The sequence below is a fragment of the Pseudophryne corroboree genome, chromosome 1, assembly GCF_028390025.1.
Source record: "Pseudophryne corroboree isolate aPseCor3 chromosome 1, aPseCor3.hap2, whole genome shotgun sequence".
Classification (NCBI taxonomy): domain Eukaryota; kingdom Metazoa; phylum Chordata; class Amphibia; order Anura; family Myobatrachidae; genus Pseudophryne; species Pseudophryne corroboree.
Window position 1 is genome coordinate 667,404,370 of NC_086444.1, and position 22,147 is coordinate 667,426,516.

Genomic DNA, 22,147 nt, shown 5'->3' on the forward strand with positions numbered 1-22,147 from the left:
TGTCCCGCGTTTCTGTGTAAAAAATATGGCGGGGGCCCATGCATATATACAGTGCCCAACTGTATATATGCCCACTTTTGCCAAGAGGTCTCTAATTGCTGCCCAGGGCGCACCCCCTGCGCCCTGCACCCTGCACCCTACAGTGACCGGAGTGTGTGGGTTTAGTGTGGGAGCAATGGCGCACAGCTGCAGTGCTGTGCGCTACCTCATATGAAAACTGGAGTCTTCTGCCGCCGATTTCGAAGTCTTCTTGCTTCTGACGCCGGCTTCTGTCTTCTGGCTCTGCGAGGGGGACGGCGGCGCGGCTCCGGGATCGGACGACCAAGGGTGCGATCCTGTGTACGATCCCTCTGGAGCTAATGGTGTCCAGTAGCCTAAGAAGCAGGACCTATCTTCTGTGAGTAGGGCTGCTTCTCTCCCCTCAGTCCCACGTAGCAGAGAGTCTGTTGCCAGCAGATCTCTCTGAAAATAAAAAAAACCTAACAAAATACTTTCTAGCAAGCTCAGGAGAGCTCACTAAGTAGCACCCAGCTCGTCCGGGCACAGATTCAAACTGAGGTCTGGAGGAGGGACATAGAGGGAGGAGCCAGAGCACACCAGTATCCAATTTCTTTCTTAAAGTGCCCTGTCTCCTGCGGAGCCCGACTATTCCCCATGGTCCTTACGGAGTCCCCAGCATCCACTAGGACGTTAGAGAAAAGGATTTACCGGTAGGTACTAAAATCCTATTTTCTCTTACGTCCTAGAGGATGCTGGGGACTCCAAAAGGACAATTGGGGTCTATACCAAAGCTCCAGACCGGGCGGGAGAGTGCGGACAACTCTGCAGCACCGATTGAGCAAACATGAGGTCCCCATCAGCCAGGGTATCAAACTCATAGAGCTTAGCAAAAGAATTTGAACCCGACCAAGCAGCCGCTCGGCCACGGTGAACCACAGAGACTCCACGGGCAGCCGCCCAACGAAAGCCCATCTTCCTAATAGAATTGGTCTCCACCAACAACAGTAACGGCAATCCAGCCGTAAAACCAGCACGCCTAATCGTATCCCAGATCCAGTGTGTAACAAACTGCTTAGACACAGGTGCCCCAAACATGTTGGGAGCATACCGGACAAACAGAGTCTTTGTCCTCCCAATATGAGCCAAATCGGCGACATAAATATTCAAAGCCCCGACTACATCGAGAGATTTTGAAGAAACCACAGGTTTCTGCGAAATACATCAACCACTTTTTGGCAGAACTATTATCAGAGTTGTCAATTTCGCTTCATCCACAGGAATGAGCCAACAGGGGCTCATGTGAGACAAAGCCGCCACTTCCAACACCCGCCTTGCGGACGCCAAAGCCAATAACAAGACCACTCTACAAGAGAGAGAATTTAACACAACCTTTTATAAAGGTTGCAATCAGTGTGACACAACAAACGCAACACCACTTCAAGTGTCCATGGTGCCAAGCGTGCACAAATGAAGGTTGGATGTGCAGTACTCCTTTCAAGAAAGCCTGAACTTCCAGAGAGTTGGCCAATGCCCCCCCCTTTTTTTTTTTTTTTAAGAAAATTTATAAGGCCAAACTGCACTGAAATGGAGCCTAACTCTAGGCCTGCAGCCACCCCTGCTTGCAAAGAATGGAGCAGAACGACCCAGCTGAAAGACTTCCGTAGGAGTGTTCTAGGATATATACACCATGGGGGTCATTCCGAGTTGTTCGCTCGCAAGCTGCTTTTAGCAGCTTTGCACACGCTAAGCCGCCGCCTACTGGGAGTGAATCTTAGCATATTAAAATTGCGAACGAAAGATTAGCAGAATTGCGAATAGACACTTCTTAGCAGTTTCTGAGTAGCTCCAGACTTACTCGGCATCTGCGATCAGTTCAGTGCTTGTCGTTCCAGGTTTGACGTCACAAACACACCCAGCGTTCGCCCAGACACTCCTCCGTTTCTCCAGCCACTCCCGCGTTTTTCCCAGAAACTGTAGCGTTTTTTCGCACACTCCCATAAAACGGCCTGTTTCCGCCCAGAAACACCCACTTCCTGTCAATCACATTACGATCACCAGAACAAAGAAAAAACCTCGTAATGCCGTGAGTAAAATTCCTAACTGCATAGCAAATTTACTTGGCGCAGTCGCACTGCGGACATTGCGCATGCGCATTAGCGACTATTCGCTCCGTTGCGAGAAAAAAATAACGAGCGAACAACTCGGAATGACCCCCCAATACACATATATACGCCAACTACAGTGGTAAAGTTCTGCCGTTACTGCTTTTCTAGCCTGAAGAAGCGCAGAAATGCTTGATACACTCCCGGAACATGCTGTAACAGTTCCGCAGATAGAGGAGGAGTCCAGGGATCTTCTATGAGTAAACCCTGAAAAATAAGATTTTACTTACCGGTAAATCTATTTCTCGTAGTCCGTAGTGGATGCTGGGGACTCCGTAAGGACCATGGGGAATAGACGGGCTCCGCAAGAGACATGGGCACTTTAAGAAAGAATTTAGATTCTGGTGTGCTCTGGCTCCTCCCTCTATGTCCCTCCTCCAGACCTCAGTTAGAGAAACTGTGCCCGGAACAGCTGACAGTACAAGGAAAGGATTTTGGAAATCCAGGGCAAGACTCATACCAGCCACACCAATCACACCGTATAACTTGTGATAAACTTACCCAGTCAACAGTATGAACAACAACAGAGCATCAGTTCAACTCTGATGCAACAATAACATAGCCCTTATTGCAGCAATAACTATATACAAGTATTGCAGAAGAAGTCCGCACTTGGGACGGGCGCCCAGCATCCACTACGGACTACGAGAAACAGATTTACCGGTAAGTCAAATCTTATTTTCTCTAACGTCCTAGTGAATGCTGGGGACTCCGTAAGGACCATGGGGATTATAGCAAAGCTCCCAAACGGGCAGGAGAGTGCGGATGACTCTGCAGCACCGAATGAGCAAACACAAGGTCCTCCTCAGCCAGGGTATCAAACTTGTAGAACTTTGCAAAAGTGTTTGAACCTGACCAAGTAGCCGCTCGGCACAGCTGTAATGCCGAGACCCCTCGGGCAGCCGCCCAAGAAGAGCCCACCTTCCTAGTGGAATGGGCCTTAACTGATTTTGGCAGCGGCAATCCAGCCGCAGAATGAGCCTGCTGAATCGTGTTACAGATCTAGTGAGCACTAGTTTGCTTTGAAGCAGGAGTACCAAGCTTGTTGGAAGCATACAGGATAAACAAAGATTCTGTTTTCCTGACCCTAGCCGTTCTGGCTACATAAACCTTCAAAGCCCTGACTACATCAAGTAACTCAGAATCCTCCAAGTCAGTAGTAGCCCCAGGCACCACAATAGGTTCGTTTATATGAAAGGATGAAACCACTTTTGACAGAAATTGTGGACGGGTCCGCAACTCTGCTCTATCCGCATGGAAAACCAGATAGGGGCTTTTATGTGACAAAGCCGCTAATTCTGACACACGCCTAGCCGAAGCCAATGCTAGTAGCATCACCACCTTCCACGTGAGATATTTCAATTCCACCATTTTGAGTGGTTCAAACCAGTGGGATTTCAGGAAACTCAACACCACGTTAAGATCCCAAGGTGCCACCGGGGGCACAAAAGGGGGCTGAATACGCAGCACTCCCTTCACAAACGTCTGAACTTCAGGTAGAGAAGCCAGCTCTTTTTGAAAGAAAATGGATAGGGCCGAAATCTGGACCTTAATGGAACCCAATTTTAGGCCCAAAGTCACTCCTGACTGTAGGAAGTGAAGGAAACGGCCCAGCTGGAATTCCTCCGTAGGGGCATTCCTGGCCTCACACCAAGCAACATATTTTCGCCATATACGGTGATAATGTTGAGCTGTCACGTCCTTCCTAGCCCTCATCAGCGTAGGAATGACCTCATCTGGAATGCCTTTTTCCGCTAGGATCCGGCGTTCAGCCGCCATGCCGTCAAACGCAGCCGCGGTAAGTCTTGGAACAGACAGAGCCCTTGTTGCAACAAGTCCTGTCTTAGAGGAAGAGGCCACGGGTCCTCTGTGAGCATTTCTTGCAGATCTGGATACTAAGTCCTTCTTGGCCAATCCGGAACAATGAGTATTGTTCTCACTCCTCTTTTTCTTATGATTCTCAGCACCTTGGGTATGAGAGGAAGAGGAGAAAATACATAGACCGATTGGAACACCCACGGTGTCACCAGGGCGGCTACAGCTATCGCCTGAGGGTCTCTTGACCTGGCGCAATACCTCTGTAGTTTCTTGTTGAGGCGGGATGCCATCATGTCCACCTGTGGCAGTTCCCACCGACTTGCAACCTGTGCGAAGACTTCTTGATGAAGTCCCCACTCCCCCGGGTGGAGGTCGTGCCTGCTGAGGAAGTCTGCTTCCCAGTTGTCTACCCCCGGGATGAACACTGCTGACAGTGCGCTTACATGATTCTCCGCCCAGCGAAGAATTCTGGTGGCTTCCGCCATCGCCACCCTGCTCCTTGTGCCGCCTTGTCGGTTTACATGAGCCACAGCGGTGATGTTGTCTGACTGAATCAGAACTGGTTGACCGCGAAGCAGGGTCTCTGCTTGACGTAGGGCGTTGTAAATGGCCCTTAGTTCCAGGATGTTGATGTGAAGGCAAGTCTCCTGACTTGACCACAGACCTTGGAAATTTCTTCCCTGTCTGACTGCTCCCCACCCTCGGAGGCTTGCATCCGTGGTCACCAGGACCCAGTCCTGAATGCCGAATCTGCGGCCCTCGAGAAGGTGAGCACTCTGCAGCCACCACAGGAGAGACACCCTGGCCCTGGGGGATAGGGTGATTAACCGATGCATCTGAAGATGTGATCCGAACCATTTGTCCAGTAAGTCCCATTGAAAGGTCCTCGCATGGAACCTGCCGAAGGGAATGGCCTCGTATGATGCCACCATCTTTCCCAGGACTCGAGTGCAGTGATGCACTGACACCTGTTTTGGTTTTAATAGGTCCCTGACCAGTGTCATGAGTTCCTGAACCTTCTCTATCGGGAGATAAACCCTTTTCTGGTCTGTGTCCAGAATCATGCCCAGGAAAGGCAGACAAGTCGTAGGAACCAACTGCGACTTTGGAATATTCAGAATCCAGACGTGTTGCCGTAACACTTCCAGAGAACGTGCTACGCTGATCAGCAACTGCTCTCTTGACCTCGCTTTTATGAGGAGATCGTCCAAGTATGGGATAATTGTGACCCCTTGCTTCCGCAGGAGCACCATCATTTCCGCAATTACCTTGGTAAATATTCTCGGTGCCGTGGAGAGACCAAACGGCAACATCTGAAATTGGTAATGACAATCCTGTACCACAAATCTGAGGTACGCCTGATAAATGGATAAATGGGTACATGAAGGTATGCATCCTTTATGTCCAGAGACACCATAAAATCCCCACCCTTCCAGGCTTGCAATGACCGCTCTCAGCGATTCCATCTTGAACCAGAACCTTTTTAGGTACATGTTCAGGGATTTTAAATTTAATATGGGTCTGACCGAACCGTCCGGTTTCGGTACCACAAACATGGTCGAATAATAACCCTTTCCTTGTTGAAGGAGGGGAACCTTGACCACCACCTGTTGAAGATACAATTTGTGAATTGCAGTTAACACTATTTCCCTCTCTAAGGGGGAAGCTGGCAGGGCCGACTTGAGGTATCGGTGAGGGGGCATCTCTTCAAATTCCAGCTTGTATCACTGAGACACAATATCTATTGCCCAGGGATCCAACTGGGAGTAAACCCACTTGTGGCTGAAATTTCGGAGACGCGCCCCCACCGGGCCTAGCTCCGCCTGTGGAGCCCCAGCGTCATGCGGTGGATTTAGTGGAAGCCGGGGAGGACTTCTGTTCCTGGGAACTAGCTGTGTTGTGCAGCTTCTTTCCTCTGCCCCTGGCAAGAAAGGACGCACCTCGGACTTTCTTGTTTTTCTGTGATTGAAAGGACTGCATTTGGTAATACGGTGCTTTCTTAGGTTGTGAGGAAACATATGGCAAAAAATTTGACTTTCCAGCCGTAGCTGTGGAGACCAGGTCCGAGAGACCCTCCCCAAACAATTCCTCACCCTTGTAAGGTAAAACCTCCATGTGCCTTTTTGAGTCGGCATCACCTGTCCATTGCCAAGTCCACAGGACCCTTCTGGCAGAATTCGACATAGCATTTATTCTAGAATCTAGTAGGCTAATGTCTCTCTGAGCATCTCTCATATAAAGGACAGCGTCTTTAATATGCCCCAGGGTCATTAATATAGTATCCTTGTCTAAGGTATCAAGTTTCTCAGATAAGGTATCCGTCCATGATGCTACAGTACTACACACCCAATCCGCTGCGATTGCCGGCCTCAGTAAGGTACCTGAATGTGTATAAATGGACTTCAGGGTAACCTCCTGTTTGCGATCCGCAGCATCTTTGAGGGTAGCCATATCCTGTGACGGCAGGGCTACCTTCTTGGATAAGCGTGTCAAAAGCTTTGTCCACCCTAGGGGAGGATTCCCAGCGTAACCTGTCCGTTGGCGGGAAAGGATACGCCATAAGAATCTTTTTGGAAATCTGCAGTTTTTTTATCTGGAGATTCCCAAGCCTTTTCACATAACTCATTGAGCTCGTGTGAGGGGGGAAAAGTTACCTGCGGCTTCTTTTCCCCATACATATGAACCCTCCTGTCAGGGACTGAGGTTTCCTCTGTGATGTGCAATACATCCTTAATAGCTATAATCATATAACGGAAGGATTTAGCCAATTTCGGCTGTAACTTTGCATCATCGTAATCGACACTGGAGTCAGAATCCATGTCGGTATCCGTGTCAATAATTTGGGATAGTGGGCGCTTTTGAGACCCTGTCGGCCTCTGCGACATAGGATCAGGCATGGGTTGGGACCCTGACTGTCCTGAGGTTTCAGCTTTGTCTAACCTTTTATGCAAGGAATTAACATTATCATTTAAAACCTTCCACATATCCATCCAATCAGGTGGTGCCGTCGGCAGAGACACCACATTCATTTGCTCCCGCTCTGCTTCCACATAGCCTTCCTCATCAGACATGTCAACACAAGCGTACCGACACCACACACACAGGGAATGCCCTTTTTGAAGACAGTTCCCCCAGAAGGCCCCTTGGTGAGACAGAGAGAGAGTATGCCAGCAGCACCCCAGCGCTATATAACCCAGGAATAACACAGTAACTTAAGGTTAACACAGTAGCTGCTGTATATTGTGTTTTTTGCGCCCAATTTATGTGCCCCCCCTCTCTTTTTACCCTTTTCTACCGTGATCTGCAGGGGAGAGCCTGGGGAGCTTCTTCTCAGCGGAGCTGTGGAGAAAAAATGGCGCTGGTGAGTGCTGAGGGAGAAGCCCCGCCCCCTCGATGGCGGGCTTCTGTCCCGCTAAAATACATATCTTTTTGGCGGGGGCTCATACATATATACAGTGCCCAACTGTATATATGAGTACTTTTGCCAACAGAGGTCCATATGCTGCCCAGGGCGGCCCCCCCCCCTGCGCCCTTACAGTGACCGGAGTATGTGAGGTGTGTTTGGAGCAATGGCGCACAGCTGCAGTGCTGTGCGTTACCTCATGTGAAGAACGGAGTCTTATGCCGCCGATTTCGAAGTCTTCTTGCTTATCATACTCACCCGGCTTCTGTCTTCCGGCTCTGCGAGGGGGACGGCGGCGCGGCTCTGGGATCGGACGACGAGGGTGAGATCCTGTGTACAATCCCTCTGGAGCTAATGGTGTCCAGTAGCCTATGAAGCAGGACCTAGCTTTAGAGAGTAGGGCTGCTTCTCTCCCCTCTGTCTCACGATGCAGGGAGTCTGTTGCCAGCAGAGCTCCCTGAAAATAAAAAAACCTAACAAAAAAACTTTCTTACAGCAAGCTCAGGAGAGCTCACTGAACCGCACCCAGCTCGTCCGGGCACAGATTTAAACTGAGGTCTGGAGGAGGGACATAGAGGGAGGAGCCAGAGCACACCAGAATCTAAGTTCTTTCTTAAAGTGCCCATGTCTCCTGCGGAGCCAGTCTATTCCCCATGGTCCTTACGGAGTCCCCAGCATCCACTAGGACGTTAGAGAAAAGTGGATACCAAGCTCTCCTCGGCTAGACCGGAGCAAAGTGGATCGCCTGAACCTTTGTTCTTCTTACGTTTATCACCCTCAGAAAAAATGAAAATAGAGAGGACCCAAAGACCGACTGAACACACCCAAGGTGTCACGGAGGCATCCACTGCTATAGCTTGCGTGTCCCTTGACAAGGAACAATATCCCCTAGGCCTCTCGTTGGGGCAAGGCGCCAACACGTCCAATTGAGGCACTCCCCAAAGACTTGTCACTTCAGTGAAAACTTATCGATGACTACTGGTCTTCCCCCGGACGGAGATCGCGTCTGCAGAGGAAATCTATTTCTCCGTCGTTTACCTCCGGAACGAAGACCGCTAATAAAGCGTTCACCAGTCTTTTCACCCAGCGGCAAACTTTTGCATCTTCTGCCATTGTCGCTTTGCTCCTTGTTCCGCCCTAGCGGGTCACTTACGCCACCGCTGTCAAGTCGACTGATAGAACTAACACGGGCAGATCACGAAGAATATGTTCGTCGAAAATAGCTCTTAAAACCAAGAAAATTTATTGCAGACAAGCTTCCCAGTTTGACCGTTTCCTCTGGAAATACGTTCCTTGCCAGGACAGCTCTCCAACCTCGGAGATCTGCATGCATGGACACCAGGATCGAATCCCGAACTTTTGTCCTTCTAGAAGGTGAGAACCGAGCAGACACCACAGGAGCGAAGCACCAGCCATTAGGATTAAATTCCGGTGCATGTGCAGGTGAGGCCCGGACCACATTTCCAACTGGTCCCTTGAAAACTACTCAGGCATTTGACCCGCTCACCAAATAAGGCCCCTTAGGCCGCACCCACCTGCTTCATTAACGGAACCTATTGATGGATTGTCACAATAAATCTGATCCGACTCTGGATCCTCAGACCTCTTTCCACAGGAAAAAACACAGAACCTCAACCGGTCAGTATCTACTCTGACACCCACCTCCGAACTCTGTGTCGTTGGGAACAACAGTCATTCCCTGTGTTGAAAAAACAGACCGAGAGAAACAACGATTTGCACCACTTGCTTCTTGACCTCGCCTTAATCAGGAGAGCGTCCCAGAACAGAATAACAATGGCTCTTACTATTGAAAGAAACCATCATACTGCCATCACTCCGGTGAAATGGCAAAGACAATCCTGGATATCCACCCAGGTAATCCGAATGTGGAGAACCACGCATTGAAACCTCTTAGGTGTGGTATTTTTCAGGGACAGCAGGACAATTCCCTGAACCGGACGCACCTCTGTATGGCGTCGCGTACTACCTCCCCTTCCAGAGGGGAAACGGCAAGATCTAATAGAAAAAACAGTGAGGGGAAACATTTGTAACTCAGAATGTCCCCCCTTGGATTCAATAATCAACTCACAGGTCCTAGTCAATTTCAGGACTAACTGAAAATTAGTAGACGAGTCCCCACCGGAGTGGGATCCAGCCAGATAGACTCAGCGACCTGTGGTGTATGTGCTAGAAACAGAAAACGAGATCCGCTTCTGCGAACCAAACAAGGCTGCAGAACTCTTACCTTTTCAGCTTCCAATGTCTGCACAGAAAAGGGAACGGTATCGAACGATTAAAACGACTCCATCCCACAAAAGAATGCGTCCCTAACCATTGCGAAGGAGTCTAACTCACAAAGCTAGACTTACCAGTGGTATCCGCCGAGATTGACTGAACGAAGGCATCCCAAACCGCTCCAGTATCTCTGAGACAACCTCAGCATTTTCCCCGGCCACACCTCCTGCCGTCACGCGGCAACCTGCTGCAATCTTATAGCATCTAATCAACATAAGCAACCTTACCCACTCTCAGTAGGGTAAATATCGGATGCCTATCCGAACAGAACACTCACCCATGTACATGCAGTGCAAATAAATATAGAAATAAAATATCACTTAGCTTCCTGTGAATGATCCTTTGCGACCGGGCTCCGCGTCGACCAGGAATTGACTGCCACAATGTTCTCTCCGCGTCGGGAAGAGAATAAACATTCGGACTCCTTGAGAGGATCGAAACCCAACTCGTCACGGCCGAGCTTAATTAACAGAGCGAGCAACACATGAGAAGAAATACTATTATTTCAGCATTCATGGATATACATAATGTAATACACACTATAACACACATATCCTAACTATGAGATATATAGAGAGAGATAAATATATATATATATATATATATATATATATATATATATATATATATATATATATATATATATATATATATATATATATAGAGATATATATAGAGATATATATAGAGATATATATATAGAGATATATATAGATAGATATAGATATAGATATAGATATAGATATAGATATAGATATAGATATAGATATAGATATATATATATATATATATATATATATATATAGATATAGATATAGATATAGATATAGATATAGATATATATTATATATCATATACATAAGTGAATTGTCCAGACCAGTCAGGTCCCTAGTGACAGTAATGTGTTCTGAATGTGTATGACCATGTGCTGACATGCCCCAGATGTGGATCTACCAGGAACGTTATGGTCGACAAAAACTTAGTAGATGACGACAGCAGGGAATAGTAAGCGGGCAAAAAAATAACAATCTTGGAACCCCGAGGGGTCTGAGGGAAGCATACATATACAAATTCAATAACACTCCCTCCCTCCCCCCCCCCCCCCCCCACACATATACCTATAAAAATATACATACAGGTACAAGGCAATAACAGCCTGTTAATTCTTTTACCCAGTAAATACCGTTGATGCAGACAGGGCACCCACAAACAACTGTGTTTCCCCTAGCGTGTTTACTTTTTTAAGCACACAAACACCCACCTGCTAATACTTAATTTTCCGAATCAAGTACGGACATGCGTCGGCGATGCAGACAGTTATCCCCACAGCCGCTTGTGTCAAAGCCCTCACACATGTCGACTAACCGATAGTGGGTAAACAGACAGGGAAACACAAACTTACGTATCACAACAAGGATTATGCGTCCATTATTAAACATAAAGCTACATGTCTCCCATATAGCACTAAAAAAAACACTGTGCTCCCCCTCCTTCGTGTTATACAGCAAGCCTTGGCGGTGACCTGAAGAAAATGGCGGTGACTCCGTTGTGAGGGCAAAGCTCCGCCCCTTCTTGGCGCGCTAAAGCCCGCTCAAAGAAATATAAAAATATACATATATTGAGCTGGGGGGACCTATATACAGCCTATAACTATAAACAATATAGATATCGCTGCCCAGGGCACCCCCCCCCCCCCTTGCGCCCTGCACCCTCGGAAGCCGTTGGTGTGTGGGAGCAATGGCGCGCAGCGCGATCGCTGCGGTACACTGGCGGGGTGAACATACCCGGTGTCCGGGCACCTAAATATGTCCCCCCGCCAGCGATCTAACTCAGTATATGCCGCCCAGGGCGCTCCCCCCCCCAGCGCCCTCCAAGAGCCGTTGGTGTGTGGGAGCCTGGAGCGCAGCGCTACCGCTGCCTCCGTTTCGCGGTACACTGGCGGGGTGAACATACCCGGTGTCCGGGCACCTAAATATGTCCCCCTGCCAGCAATCTAAACCTCAGCAACATGCCGCCCAGGGCGCTCCCCCCCAGCGCCCTGCAAGAGCCGTTGGTGTGTGGGAGCATGGAGCGCAGCGCTACCGCTGCTGTTACCTCCGTTACTGAAGTCTTCTGCAGTCACTGAAGTCTTCTGTTCTTCACATACTCACCCGGCTTCTGTCTTCTGTGAGGGGGGGGGGGGGGGGGGGGGGGCGACAGCGTAGCTCCGGGAACAAGCAGCTAGGCGAACCAAGTGATCGAACCCTCTGGAGCTAATGGTGTCCAGTAGCCTAAGAAGCAGAGCCCTTGAACTAAGAAGAAATAGGTCTGCTTCTCTCCCCTCACTCCCTCGCTGCAGGGAGCCCGTAGGTCTCCCTGAAAATAAAAAACCTAAAAGTATTTTAGAGAAACTCAGGAGAGCTCCCCTAGTGTGTGTTCATTCACTCCTGGGCACAGAGTCTAACTGAGGTCTGGAGGAGGGGCATAGAGGGAGGACCCAGTTCACACCCAGTTTAAGGGGTATATGCAATTGCGGTCGAATTCCCGAAATTGTCGAAAAACTGGACTTTTTCCGCCCAAAAAAAAAAAAAAAAAAAAAAAAAAAAATCGACAATGCAATTCAGTACTTTCCGTCAAAAAAACGGAATTTCAAAATTCGACTTTTTGAAATTCGACATTTGTCAAATTCGACTTTTCTGCAATAGTACAAATGCGGCAATTCGACAAAAGTATATTCAATTGAAGTTTGGAAATTCGACAACAGTGCTTTTAGACAGTAAATTCGTCATTTTCAATCCGCCACACTTTGGTGGGTGAATCTAATAAAAAAAAAATTTTTGTTGGTGTTTTTTTTATTGGTAATAGCATATCTATTTATATTAGAAGGGATTAGGTACTTGGTTTGTGTTTTTGGGAGGCACAAGTATTATTTATATATTTGTAAAAATTTTTTTTTTTTTTTAGATGGAATGGTAAAATCCCGGAAAAAAAAAATGGCGTGGGGTCCCCCCTCCAAAGCATAACCAGCCTCGGGCTCTTCGAGCTGGTCCTGGTTCTAAAAATCCAGGGGGAAAAATGGACAGGGGATCCCCCGTATTTTTAAAACCAGCACCGGGCTCTGCGCCTGGTGCTGGTGCAAAAAATACGGGGGACAAAGAGTAGGGGTCCCCCGTATTTTTTACACCAGCATCGGCCTCCACTAGCTGGACAGATAATGCCACAGCCGGGGGTCACTTTTATACAGCGCCCTGCGGCCGTGGCATTAAATATCCAACTAGTCACCCCTGGCCGGGGTACCCTGGGGGAGTGGGGACCCCTTCAATCAAGGGGTCCCCCCCCCCCCCCAGCCACCCAAGGGCCAGGGGTGAAGCCCGAGGCTGTCTCCCCCATCCAAGGGCTGCGGATGGGAGGCTGATCGCCTTGAGAAAATGTAAAGAATATTGTTTTTTCCTGTAGTACTACAAGTCCCAGCAAGCCTCCCCCGCAAGCTGGTACTTGGAGAACCACAAGTACCAGCATGCGGGAGAAAAACGGGCCCGCTGGTACCTGTAGTACTACTAGAAAAAAAATACCCAAATAAAAACAGGAGACACACACCTTGAGAGTAAAACTTTATTGCACACCTGCCGACACACACATACTTACCTATGTTGACACGAAGCAGTCGGTCCTCTTCTCCAAGTAGAATCCACGGGTACCTGAAAAATAAGATTTTACTCACCGGTAAATCTATTTCTCGTAGTCCATAGTGGATGCTGGGAACTCCGAAAGGACCATGGGGAATAGCGGCTCCGCAGGAGACTGGGCACAACTAAAGAAAGCTTTTAGGTCACCTGGTGTGCACTGGCTCCTCCCACTATGACCCTCCTCCAAGCCTCAGTTAGGACACTGTGCCCGGACGAGCTGACATAATAAGGAAGGATTTTGAATCCCGGGTAAGACTCTTACCAGCCACACCAATCACACTGTATAACTCGTGATACTATACCCAGTTTAACAGTATGAAAAACAACTGAGCCTCTCAACAGATGGCTCAACAATAACCCTTTAGTTAACAGTAACTATGTACAAGTATTGCAGACAATCCGCACTTGGGACGGGCGCCCAGCATCCACTACGGACTACGAGAAATAGATTTACCGGTGAGTAAAATCTTATTTTCTCCGACGTCCTAGTGGATGCTGGGAACTCCGAAAGGACCATGGGGATTATACCAAAGCTCCCAAACGGGCGGGAGAGTGCGGATGACTCTGCAGCACCGAATGAGAGAACTCAAGGTCCTCCTCAGCCAGGGTATCAAATCTGTAGAATTTTGCAAACGTGTTTGCCCCTGACCAAGTAGCAGCTCGGCAAAGTTGTAAAGCCGAGACCCCTCGGGCAGCCGCCCAAGATGAGCCCACCTTCCTTGTGGAATGGGCTTTTACCGATTTAGGATGCAGCAGTCCAGCCGCAGAATGCGCCTGCTGAATTGTGCTACAAATCCAGCGAGCAATAGTCTGCTTAGAAGCAGGAGCACCCAGCTTGTTGGGTGCATACAGGATAAATAGCGAGTCAGTTTTCCTGACTCCAGCCGTCCTAGAAACATAAAATTTTCAAGGCCCTGACTACGTCCAGCAACTTGGAATCCTCCAAGTCCCTAGTAGCCGCAGGCACCACAATAGGTTGGTTCAAGTGAAAAGCTGATACCACCTTAGGGAGAAACTGAGGACGAGTCCTCAATTCTGCCCTATCCATATGGAAAATCAGATAAGGGCTTTTACATGACAAAGCTGCCAATTCTGACACACGCCTGGCCGAAGCCAAGGCCAATAACATGACCACTTTCCACGCGAGATATTTTAGATCCACGGTTTTAAGTGGCTCAAACCAATGTGATTTTAAGAAACTCAACACCACGTTGAGATCCCAAGGTGCCACTGGAGGCACAAACGGGGGCTGAATATGCAGCACTCCCTTCACAAACGTCTGAACTTCAGGTAGTGAAGCCAGTTCTTTCTGGAAGAAAATCGACAGAGCCGAGATCTGTACCTTAATGGAGCCTAATTTCAGGCCCATAGTCACTCCTGCTTGTAGGAAATGCAGAAATCGACCTAGTTGAAATTCCTCTGTTGGGGCCTTTTTGGCCTCACACCACGCAACATATTTCCGCCATATGCGGTGATAATGCTTTGCAGTTACATCTTTCCTGGCTTTAATCAGCGTAGGAATGACCTCCTCCGGAATGCCCTTTTCCTTCAGGATCCGGCGTTCAACCGCCATGCCGTCAAACGCAGCCACGGTAAGTCTTGGAACAGACAGGGCCCCTGCTGCAGCAGGTCCTGTCTGAGCGGCAGAGGCCATGGGACCTCTGAGATCATCTCTTGAAGTTCCGGGTACCACGCTCGTCTTGGCCAATCCGGAACCACGAGTATTGTTCTTACTCCTCGTTTTCTTATTATTCTCAGTACCCTTGGTATGAGAGGCAGAGGAGGGAACACATAAACTGACTGGTGCACCCACGGTGTCACCAGAGCGTCCACAGCTATCGCCTGAGGGTCCCTTGACCTGGCGCAATATCTCTCTAGTTTTTTGTTTAGGCGGGACGCCATCATGTCCACTTGTGGACGTTCCCATCGATTTACAATCAGCGTGAAGACTTCTGGATGAAGTCCCCACTCTCCCGGGTGGAGGTCGTGCCTGCTGAGAAAGTCTGCTTCCCAGTTGTCCACTCCCGGAATGAACACTGCTGACAGTGCTAGTACGTGATTTTCCGCCCATCGGAGAATCCTTGTGGCTTCTGCCATTGCCATCCTGCTTCTTGTGCCGCCCTGTCGATTTACATGGGCGACTGCCGTGATGTTGTCTGACTGGATCAGTACTGGCTGGTGTAGAAGCAGGGATTTTGCCTGACTTAGGGCGTTGTAAATGGCCCTTAGTTCCAGAATATGTGTAGGGAAGTCTCCTGACTCGACCATAGTCCTTGGAAGTTTCTTCCCTGTGTGACTGCCCCCCAGCCCCGAAGGCTGGCATCCGTGGTCACCAGGACCCAGTCCTGTATGCCGAATCTGCGGCCCTCTAGAAGAGGAGCACTCTGCAGCCACCACAGCAGAGACACCCTGGTTCTTGGAGATAGGGTTATTAGGCGATGCATCTGAAGATGCGATCCGGACCATTGGTCCAACAGGTCCCACTGAAAGATTCTGGCATGGAACCTGCCGAAAGGAATTGCTTCGTAAGAAGCCACCATCTTTCCCAGGACCCGCGTGCAGTGATGCACAGATACCTGTTTTGGTTTCAAGAGGTCTCTGACTAGAGATGACAGCTCCTTGGCTTTCTCCTCCGGGAGAAACACTTTTTTCTGGACTGTGTCCAGGATCATACCCAGGAACAGTAGACGTGTCGTCGGAACCAGCTGTGATTTTGGAATATTCAGAATCCAACCGTGCTGGTGTAGCACCTCCTGAGATAGTGCTACTCCCACCAACAACTGCTCCTTGGACCTCGCCTTTATTAGGAGATTGTCCAAGTACGGGATAATTCTTCAAAGGAGTATCATCATTTCCGCCATTACTTTGGTAAACACCCTCGGTGCCGTGGAGAGTCCAAACGGCAGCGTCTGGAATTGGTAATGGCAATCCTGTACCACAAAACTGAGGTACTCCTGGTGAGGATAGTAAATGGGGACATGCAGGTAAGCATCCTTGATGTCCAGGGATACCATGTAATCCCCCTCGTCCAGGCTTGCAATAACCGCCCTGAGCGATTCCATCTTGAACTTGAATTTTTTTATGTATGTGTTCAAGGATTTCAAATTTAAAATGGGTCTCACCGAACCGTCCGGGAGTTGTCGGCAAGGCAGATTTTAGGAACCGGTGGGGTGGAGACGCCTCGAATTCCAGTTTGTACCCTTGAGATACTATTTGCAGGATCCAGGGATCCACCTGTGAGCGAGCCCACTGATCGCTGAAATTTTTGAGGCGGCCCCCCACCGTACCTGGCTCCGCCTGTGGAGCCCCACTGTCATGCGGCGGACTTGGAAGAAGCGGGGGAGGACTTTTGCTCCTGGGAACCTGCTGTTTGTTGCAGCCTTTTTCCCCTACCTCTGCCTCTGGACAGAAAGGACCCGCCTTTTCCCCGCCTGTTTTTCTGAGTCCGAAAGGACTGTACCTGATAAAACGGCGCCTTTTTAGGCTGTGAGGGAACATGGGGTAAAAATGCTGACTTCCCAGCCGTTGCTGTGGAAACTAGGTCCGAGAGACCATCCCCGAATAACTCCTCACCCTTATAAGGCAAAACTTCCATGTGCCTTTTTGAATCTGCATCCCCTGTCCACTGGCGAGTCCATAAGCCTCTCCTAGCAGAAATGGAGAGTGCACTTATTTTAGATGCCAGTCGGCAGATCTCCCTCTGTGCATCTCTCATGTATAAGACTGAGTCTTTTATATGCTCTATGGTTAGCAGAATAGTGTCCCTGTCTAGGGTGTCAATATTTTCTGACAGGGAATCTGACCACGCAGCGGCAGCACTGCACATCCATGCTGACGCAATAGCAGGTCTAAGTATAATGCCTGAGTGTGTATATACAGACTTCAGGATAGCCTCCTGCTTTCTATCAGCAGGTTCCTTGAGGGCGGCCATATCCGGAGACGGTAGTGCCACCTTTTTAGACAAACGTGTGAGCGCTTTATCCACCCTAGGTGGTGTCTCCCAACGTTACCTATCCTCTGGCGGGAAAGGGAACGCCATTAGTAACTTCTTAGAGATTATCAATATTTTATCAGGGAAAGCCCACGCTTCTTCACACACTTCATTTAATTCTTCTGATGGGGGAAAGACTACGGGTAGTTTTTTCTCCCCAAACATAATACCCTTTTTAGTGGTACCTGGGTTTATATCAGAAATTTGTAACACCTCTTTCATTGCTTCAATCATGCAACGAATGGCCTTAGTGGACATTAGACTAGACTCATCGTCGTCGACACTGGTGTCAGTATCCGTGTCGACATCCGCGTCTGCCATCTGAGGTAACGGGCGTTTTAGAGCCCCCGATGGCCTTTGAGACGCCTGGACAGGCACGAGCTGAGAAGCCGGCTGTCCCGCATTTGGCATGTCGTCAAATTTTTTGTGTAAGGAGTCGACACGTGCACGCAATTCCTTCCATAAGTCCATCCACTCAGGTGTCTGCCCTGCAGGGGGTGACATCCCTTCTATAGGCATCTGCTCCGCCTCCACATCATTATCCTCATCAAACATGTCGACACAGCCGTACCGACACCGCACACACACAGGGAATGCTCTAACAGAGGACAGGACCCACAAAAGCCCTTTGGGGAGACAGAGTGAGAGTATGCCAGCACACACCAGAGCGCTATATAATGCAGGGACTAACTGAATTATGTCCCCTATAGCTGCTGTTATATATACTGCGCCTAAATTTAGTGCCCCCCCTCTCTTTTTTACCCTTTTCTGTAGTGTAGACTGCAGGGGAGAGCCAGGGAGCTTCCTTCCAGCGGAGCTGTGAGGGAGAAATGGCGCCAGTGTGCTGAAGGAGATAGCCCCGCCCCTTTTTCGCGGACTACTCTCCCGCTTTTTTATGGATTCTGGCAGGGGTAATTATCACATATATAGCCTCTGAGGGTATATATTGTGGTATTTTTGCCAGCCAAGGTCTTTTTATTGCTGCTCAGGGCGCTCAGTGACCGGAGTGTGAAGTGTGTATGAGGAGCAATGGCGCACAGCTGCAGTGCTGTGCGCTACCTTGGTGAAGACTGATGTCTTCTGCCGCCGATTTTCCGGACCTCTTCTTACTTCTGGCTCTGTAAGGGGGACGGCGGCGCGGCTCCGGGACCGAACACCAAGGCCAGTTCCATGCGGTCGGTCCCTCTGGAGCTAATGGTGTCCAGTAGCCTAAGAAGCCCAAGCTAGCTGCAAGCAGGTAGGTTCGCTTCTTCTCGCTGCAGTGAGCCTGTTGCCAGCAGGTCTCACTGTAAAATAAAAACCTAATTATATACTTTCTTTCTAGAAGCTCAGGAGAGCCCCTAGTGTGCATCCAACCTCGGCCGGGCACAAAATCTAACGGAGGCTTGGAGGAGGGTCATAGTGGGAGGAGCCAGTGCACACCAGGTGACCTAAAAGCTTTCTTTAGTTGTGCCCAGTCTCCTGCGGAGACGCTATTCCCCATGGTCCTTTCGGAGTTCCCAGCATCCACTAGGACGTCAGAGAAATAAAAGATAATTATACTCACCTGATCCAGGGTCCAGATTATAATCCACGTACTTGGCAAAACAACAAACCGAACACCCGCACCAAACGTACTGAAAGGGGTCCCATGTTTACACATGAGACCCCTTTCCCCGAATGCCGGGACACCACGTGACTGCTGTCACCGAGGTCCCTTCTGCCAATCAGCGAGCGCAACGTCCTGGCACTCTGCTGATTGGCTGCACGTCTGAGCTGTCAGACAGCGCCTCGCAAAGCCTCTCCATTATACTCAATGGTGGGAACTTTGAGTCAGCGGTGAGGTCACCCGCGGTCAGCGGCTGACCGCGGGTAACCCCACCGCTACCCGCAAAGTTCCCACCATTGAAAGTAATGGAGAGGCTTTGCGATGCGCTGTCTGAGGTCACACGCGCATATAGTCAATCAGGTGAGTGCAACGAAGTAGCGCTTCCTGATTGGCTGAAGGGACCTCGGTGACAGCAGTCACGTGGTGTCCCGGCATTCGGGGAAAGGGGTCTCATGTGTAAACATGGGACCCCTTTCAGTCCGTGTGGATCGGTTGTTCGTTTTCTTTTTTTGCCAAGTACGAGGATTTATATTTGGACACTGGATTGAGGTGAGTATAATTTGATTCACAGGTACCCCGGATCGTCGGATCAGGAGACGTGGCAGTCGGCGGGTCAACATAGGTAAGTATGTGTGTGTCGGCAGGGGTGAAATAAAGTTTTACTCTCAAGGTGTGTGTCTCCTGTTTTTATTTGGGTATTTTTTTCCAGTAGTACTACAGGTACCAGCGGGCCCGTTTTTCTCCCGCATGCTGGTACTTGTGGTTCTCCAAGTACCAGCTTGCGAGGGAGGCTTGCTGGGACTTGTAGTACTACAGGAAAAAACAATATTCTTTACATTTTCTCAAGGCTATCAGCCTCCCATCCGCAGCCCTTGGATGGGGGGGGACAGCCTCAGGCTTCACCCCTGGCCCTTGGGTGGCTGGGGGGGGGGGACCCCTTGATTGAAGGGGTCCCCACTCCCCCAGGGTACCCCGGCCAGGGGTGACTAGTTGGATATTTAATGCCACGGCCGCAGGGCGCTGTATAAATGTGACCCCCGGCTGTGGCATTATCTGTCCAGGTAGTGGAGCCCGATGCTGGTGTAAAAAAATACGGGGGAACCCTACTCTTTTTGTCCCCCGTATTTTTTGCACCAGCACCAGGCGCAGAGCCCGGTGCTGGTTTTAAAAATACAGGGGATCCCCTGTCCATTTTTTCCCCGGATTTTTAGAACCAGGACCAGCTCGAAGAGCCCGAGGCTCGTTATGCTTTGGAGGGGGAACCCCACGCCATTTTTTTCCGGGTTTTTTCCCGTTTTTAAAAAAAAGGAACAAATCCGTCAAATCGGCCGTTTTTCGGCAGCGGGACTGTCGAATCCGTTTTTTATTGCATATGGTCAATTTCGGCACCCACTTGCCGAAATTAGACTGTCGAATTGTGTCGAATTGAAAAACGGCCGATAATTTGCAGCGATTCGCCGCTACTTGCATATACCTCCATGTCTTTATAGTGTGCCCAAGCTCCTACAGATCCGTCTATACCCCATGGTCCTTTTGGAGTCCCCAGCATCCTCTAGGACGTAAGAGAAATCAAGATTGTATACTGTACTACTCATATAAAGAGATGACACTGTAAGGAGACTAGCATACATTATGTAAAATTCTATTTCAAGTTAAAGTGACCCCAGAGAACGTTTAGATGTTAGCAAAGCGTAACCAATATTTACACAACCCCAAATCGTTTTTAGGCAGGTTCACCTTTAAATTACTATAAACCTTTGTATCCCAACTAAATCCTTGCAAAAGATTTGTTTCCTTAACCTTGCTCCTGGATTGTTGGTGGACGACTGGTTTTGCAGAAGTAATTTCCTCTTCTCCTTGTCGAGTTCTGCTAAAATAGCAACTCTGTTCTTGTTTGGAAAGCCTATGGGAGGCAAAACACAAGAACAGATGAGAAACACTTCATAGACAGGAACAATTTGTTCAATGGAAAAAAAGCTACTTCATTTTACTATAAATAGTAAGAACCAATGTGACATTTGCAGGTATTACATTTGAACGAGACTGCTACTTTATCACAGCCAGAAAGAGGCTTGAAGGGACTGGGATTACAGACTGATTGCCATTATCCCAGCAGCGAAGCAATGGCAGGCACTCTGATGTGAGGGATACAGTAATGCACCTCCAGGGCTCAGCAGCCGCCGTGCCCGGTCACTGAGTGCCACTGCCTAAAATACGTGCACACAGGCCACTCACCCAGCTCAGTCATCATAAGTGCGCGATAGCCACATGCACCAGCAGCCTTCTCCCCTCCACTTTTCGAGATCTCCGCCCAACAAGGATCCCAAGCCGCAGCAACCCGGCACCGTGACGGAAGTGTCTAGTTCCCCTTCCGTAAATGTTAGCCGGTGACATCACAGGCCATGTGACCAGACCATGTGACGGTCCGTTTTTCAAAAGGGTAGCATCTAGTTTCCCTTCGTGGAGAGGACCTTTCCCATAAGACATGTCACACAAACTATTTGGAATAGTAACCTGTGGCGAGCGAAGCCACCGTGACACGGGCGAAAGTCGCAATGCACTTACGTTTCACACAACATTAAAACGTCACCACAGCGTGACTTATTAGGCGAGTCCCTGTGACAGCCGGCGTCAGACTGGAGCGCGGACAGCAGACCCCTCCCCTTGTAAAAATGTGAGGCCGCTGTGCCCTGTCACCTCTTTAAGTGCACTGGTGTGTGAGTGCATGGTTGGTTCTATATCGGAGTGGGAGAAGGGACCTTGTGCATACCCTCCAACATTTTACACTGAAAAATCGGTACAAACCCGAAAAAGGGGCGTGGCCACGGGTAAAGGGGCGTGGCCACGCCCCTTTTCCTATACTTTCAATGGAAGTTTGAAGAGCCAAAAATCGGTACAGACCATGAAAAAAAGGTACTGTACCTATTAAAAAGGTACAGTTGGAGGGTATGCTTGTGACGTACATAGGGGAGGAGACACGTCACCAGGGGGAGGAGCTACGGACGATCAGGGTACCCGAAAAGTACGCTCGCCACGCTTCGGGCTCGGTTGCTCGCTCTGCTCCGCTTCGCTTGCCACCTAATTACTAAAGGTAATAGTTGGTGGCTGGGATAGTAGAGCAACTGTCCCGCTGGCCTAGCTCCTCCCCCTTGTGTCGTGGCTCCTCCCCCTGACTGAAAAGGTCCCTTAGGCCACTTGGATCTAGCCTCAACCGTGAGTGCATAC

General features: G+C 49.3%; 1 protein-coding gene across 1 annotated transcript in view; it reads right to left on the bottom strand.

Moving 5' to 3' along the window:
- INIP (INTS3 and NABP interacting protein) overlaps nt 1-21,343 on the bottom strand; it is a 106,667-nt gene extending 85,324 nt beyond the window's left edge. The window contains exons 1-2 of the mRNA XM_063914720.1: nt 21,158-21,343; nt 20,723-20,825 (exon numbers count right to left, since the gene is read on the bottom strand). Of these exons, the coding sequence (XP_063770790.1) occupies nt 20,723-20,825; nt 21,158-21,173 (119 nt within the window). The 5' untranslated portion in view covers nt 21,174-21,343. The remainder of the gene's footprint in view (nt 1-20,722; nt 20,826-21,157) is intronic.
- Nucleotides 21,344-22,147: the final 804 nt, after the last annotated feature.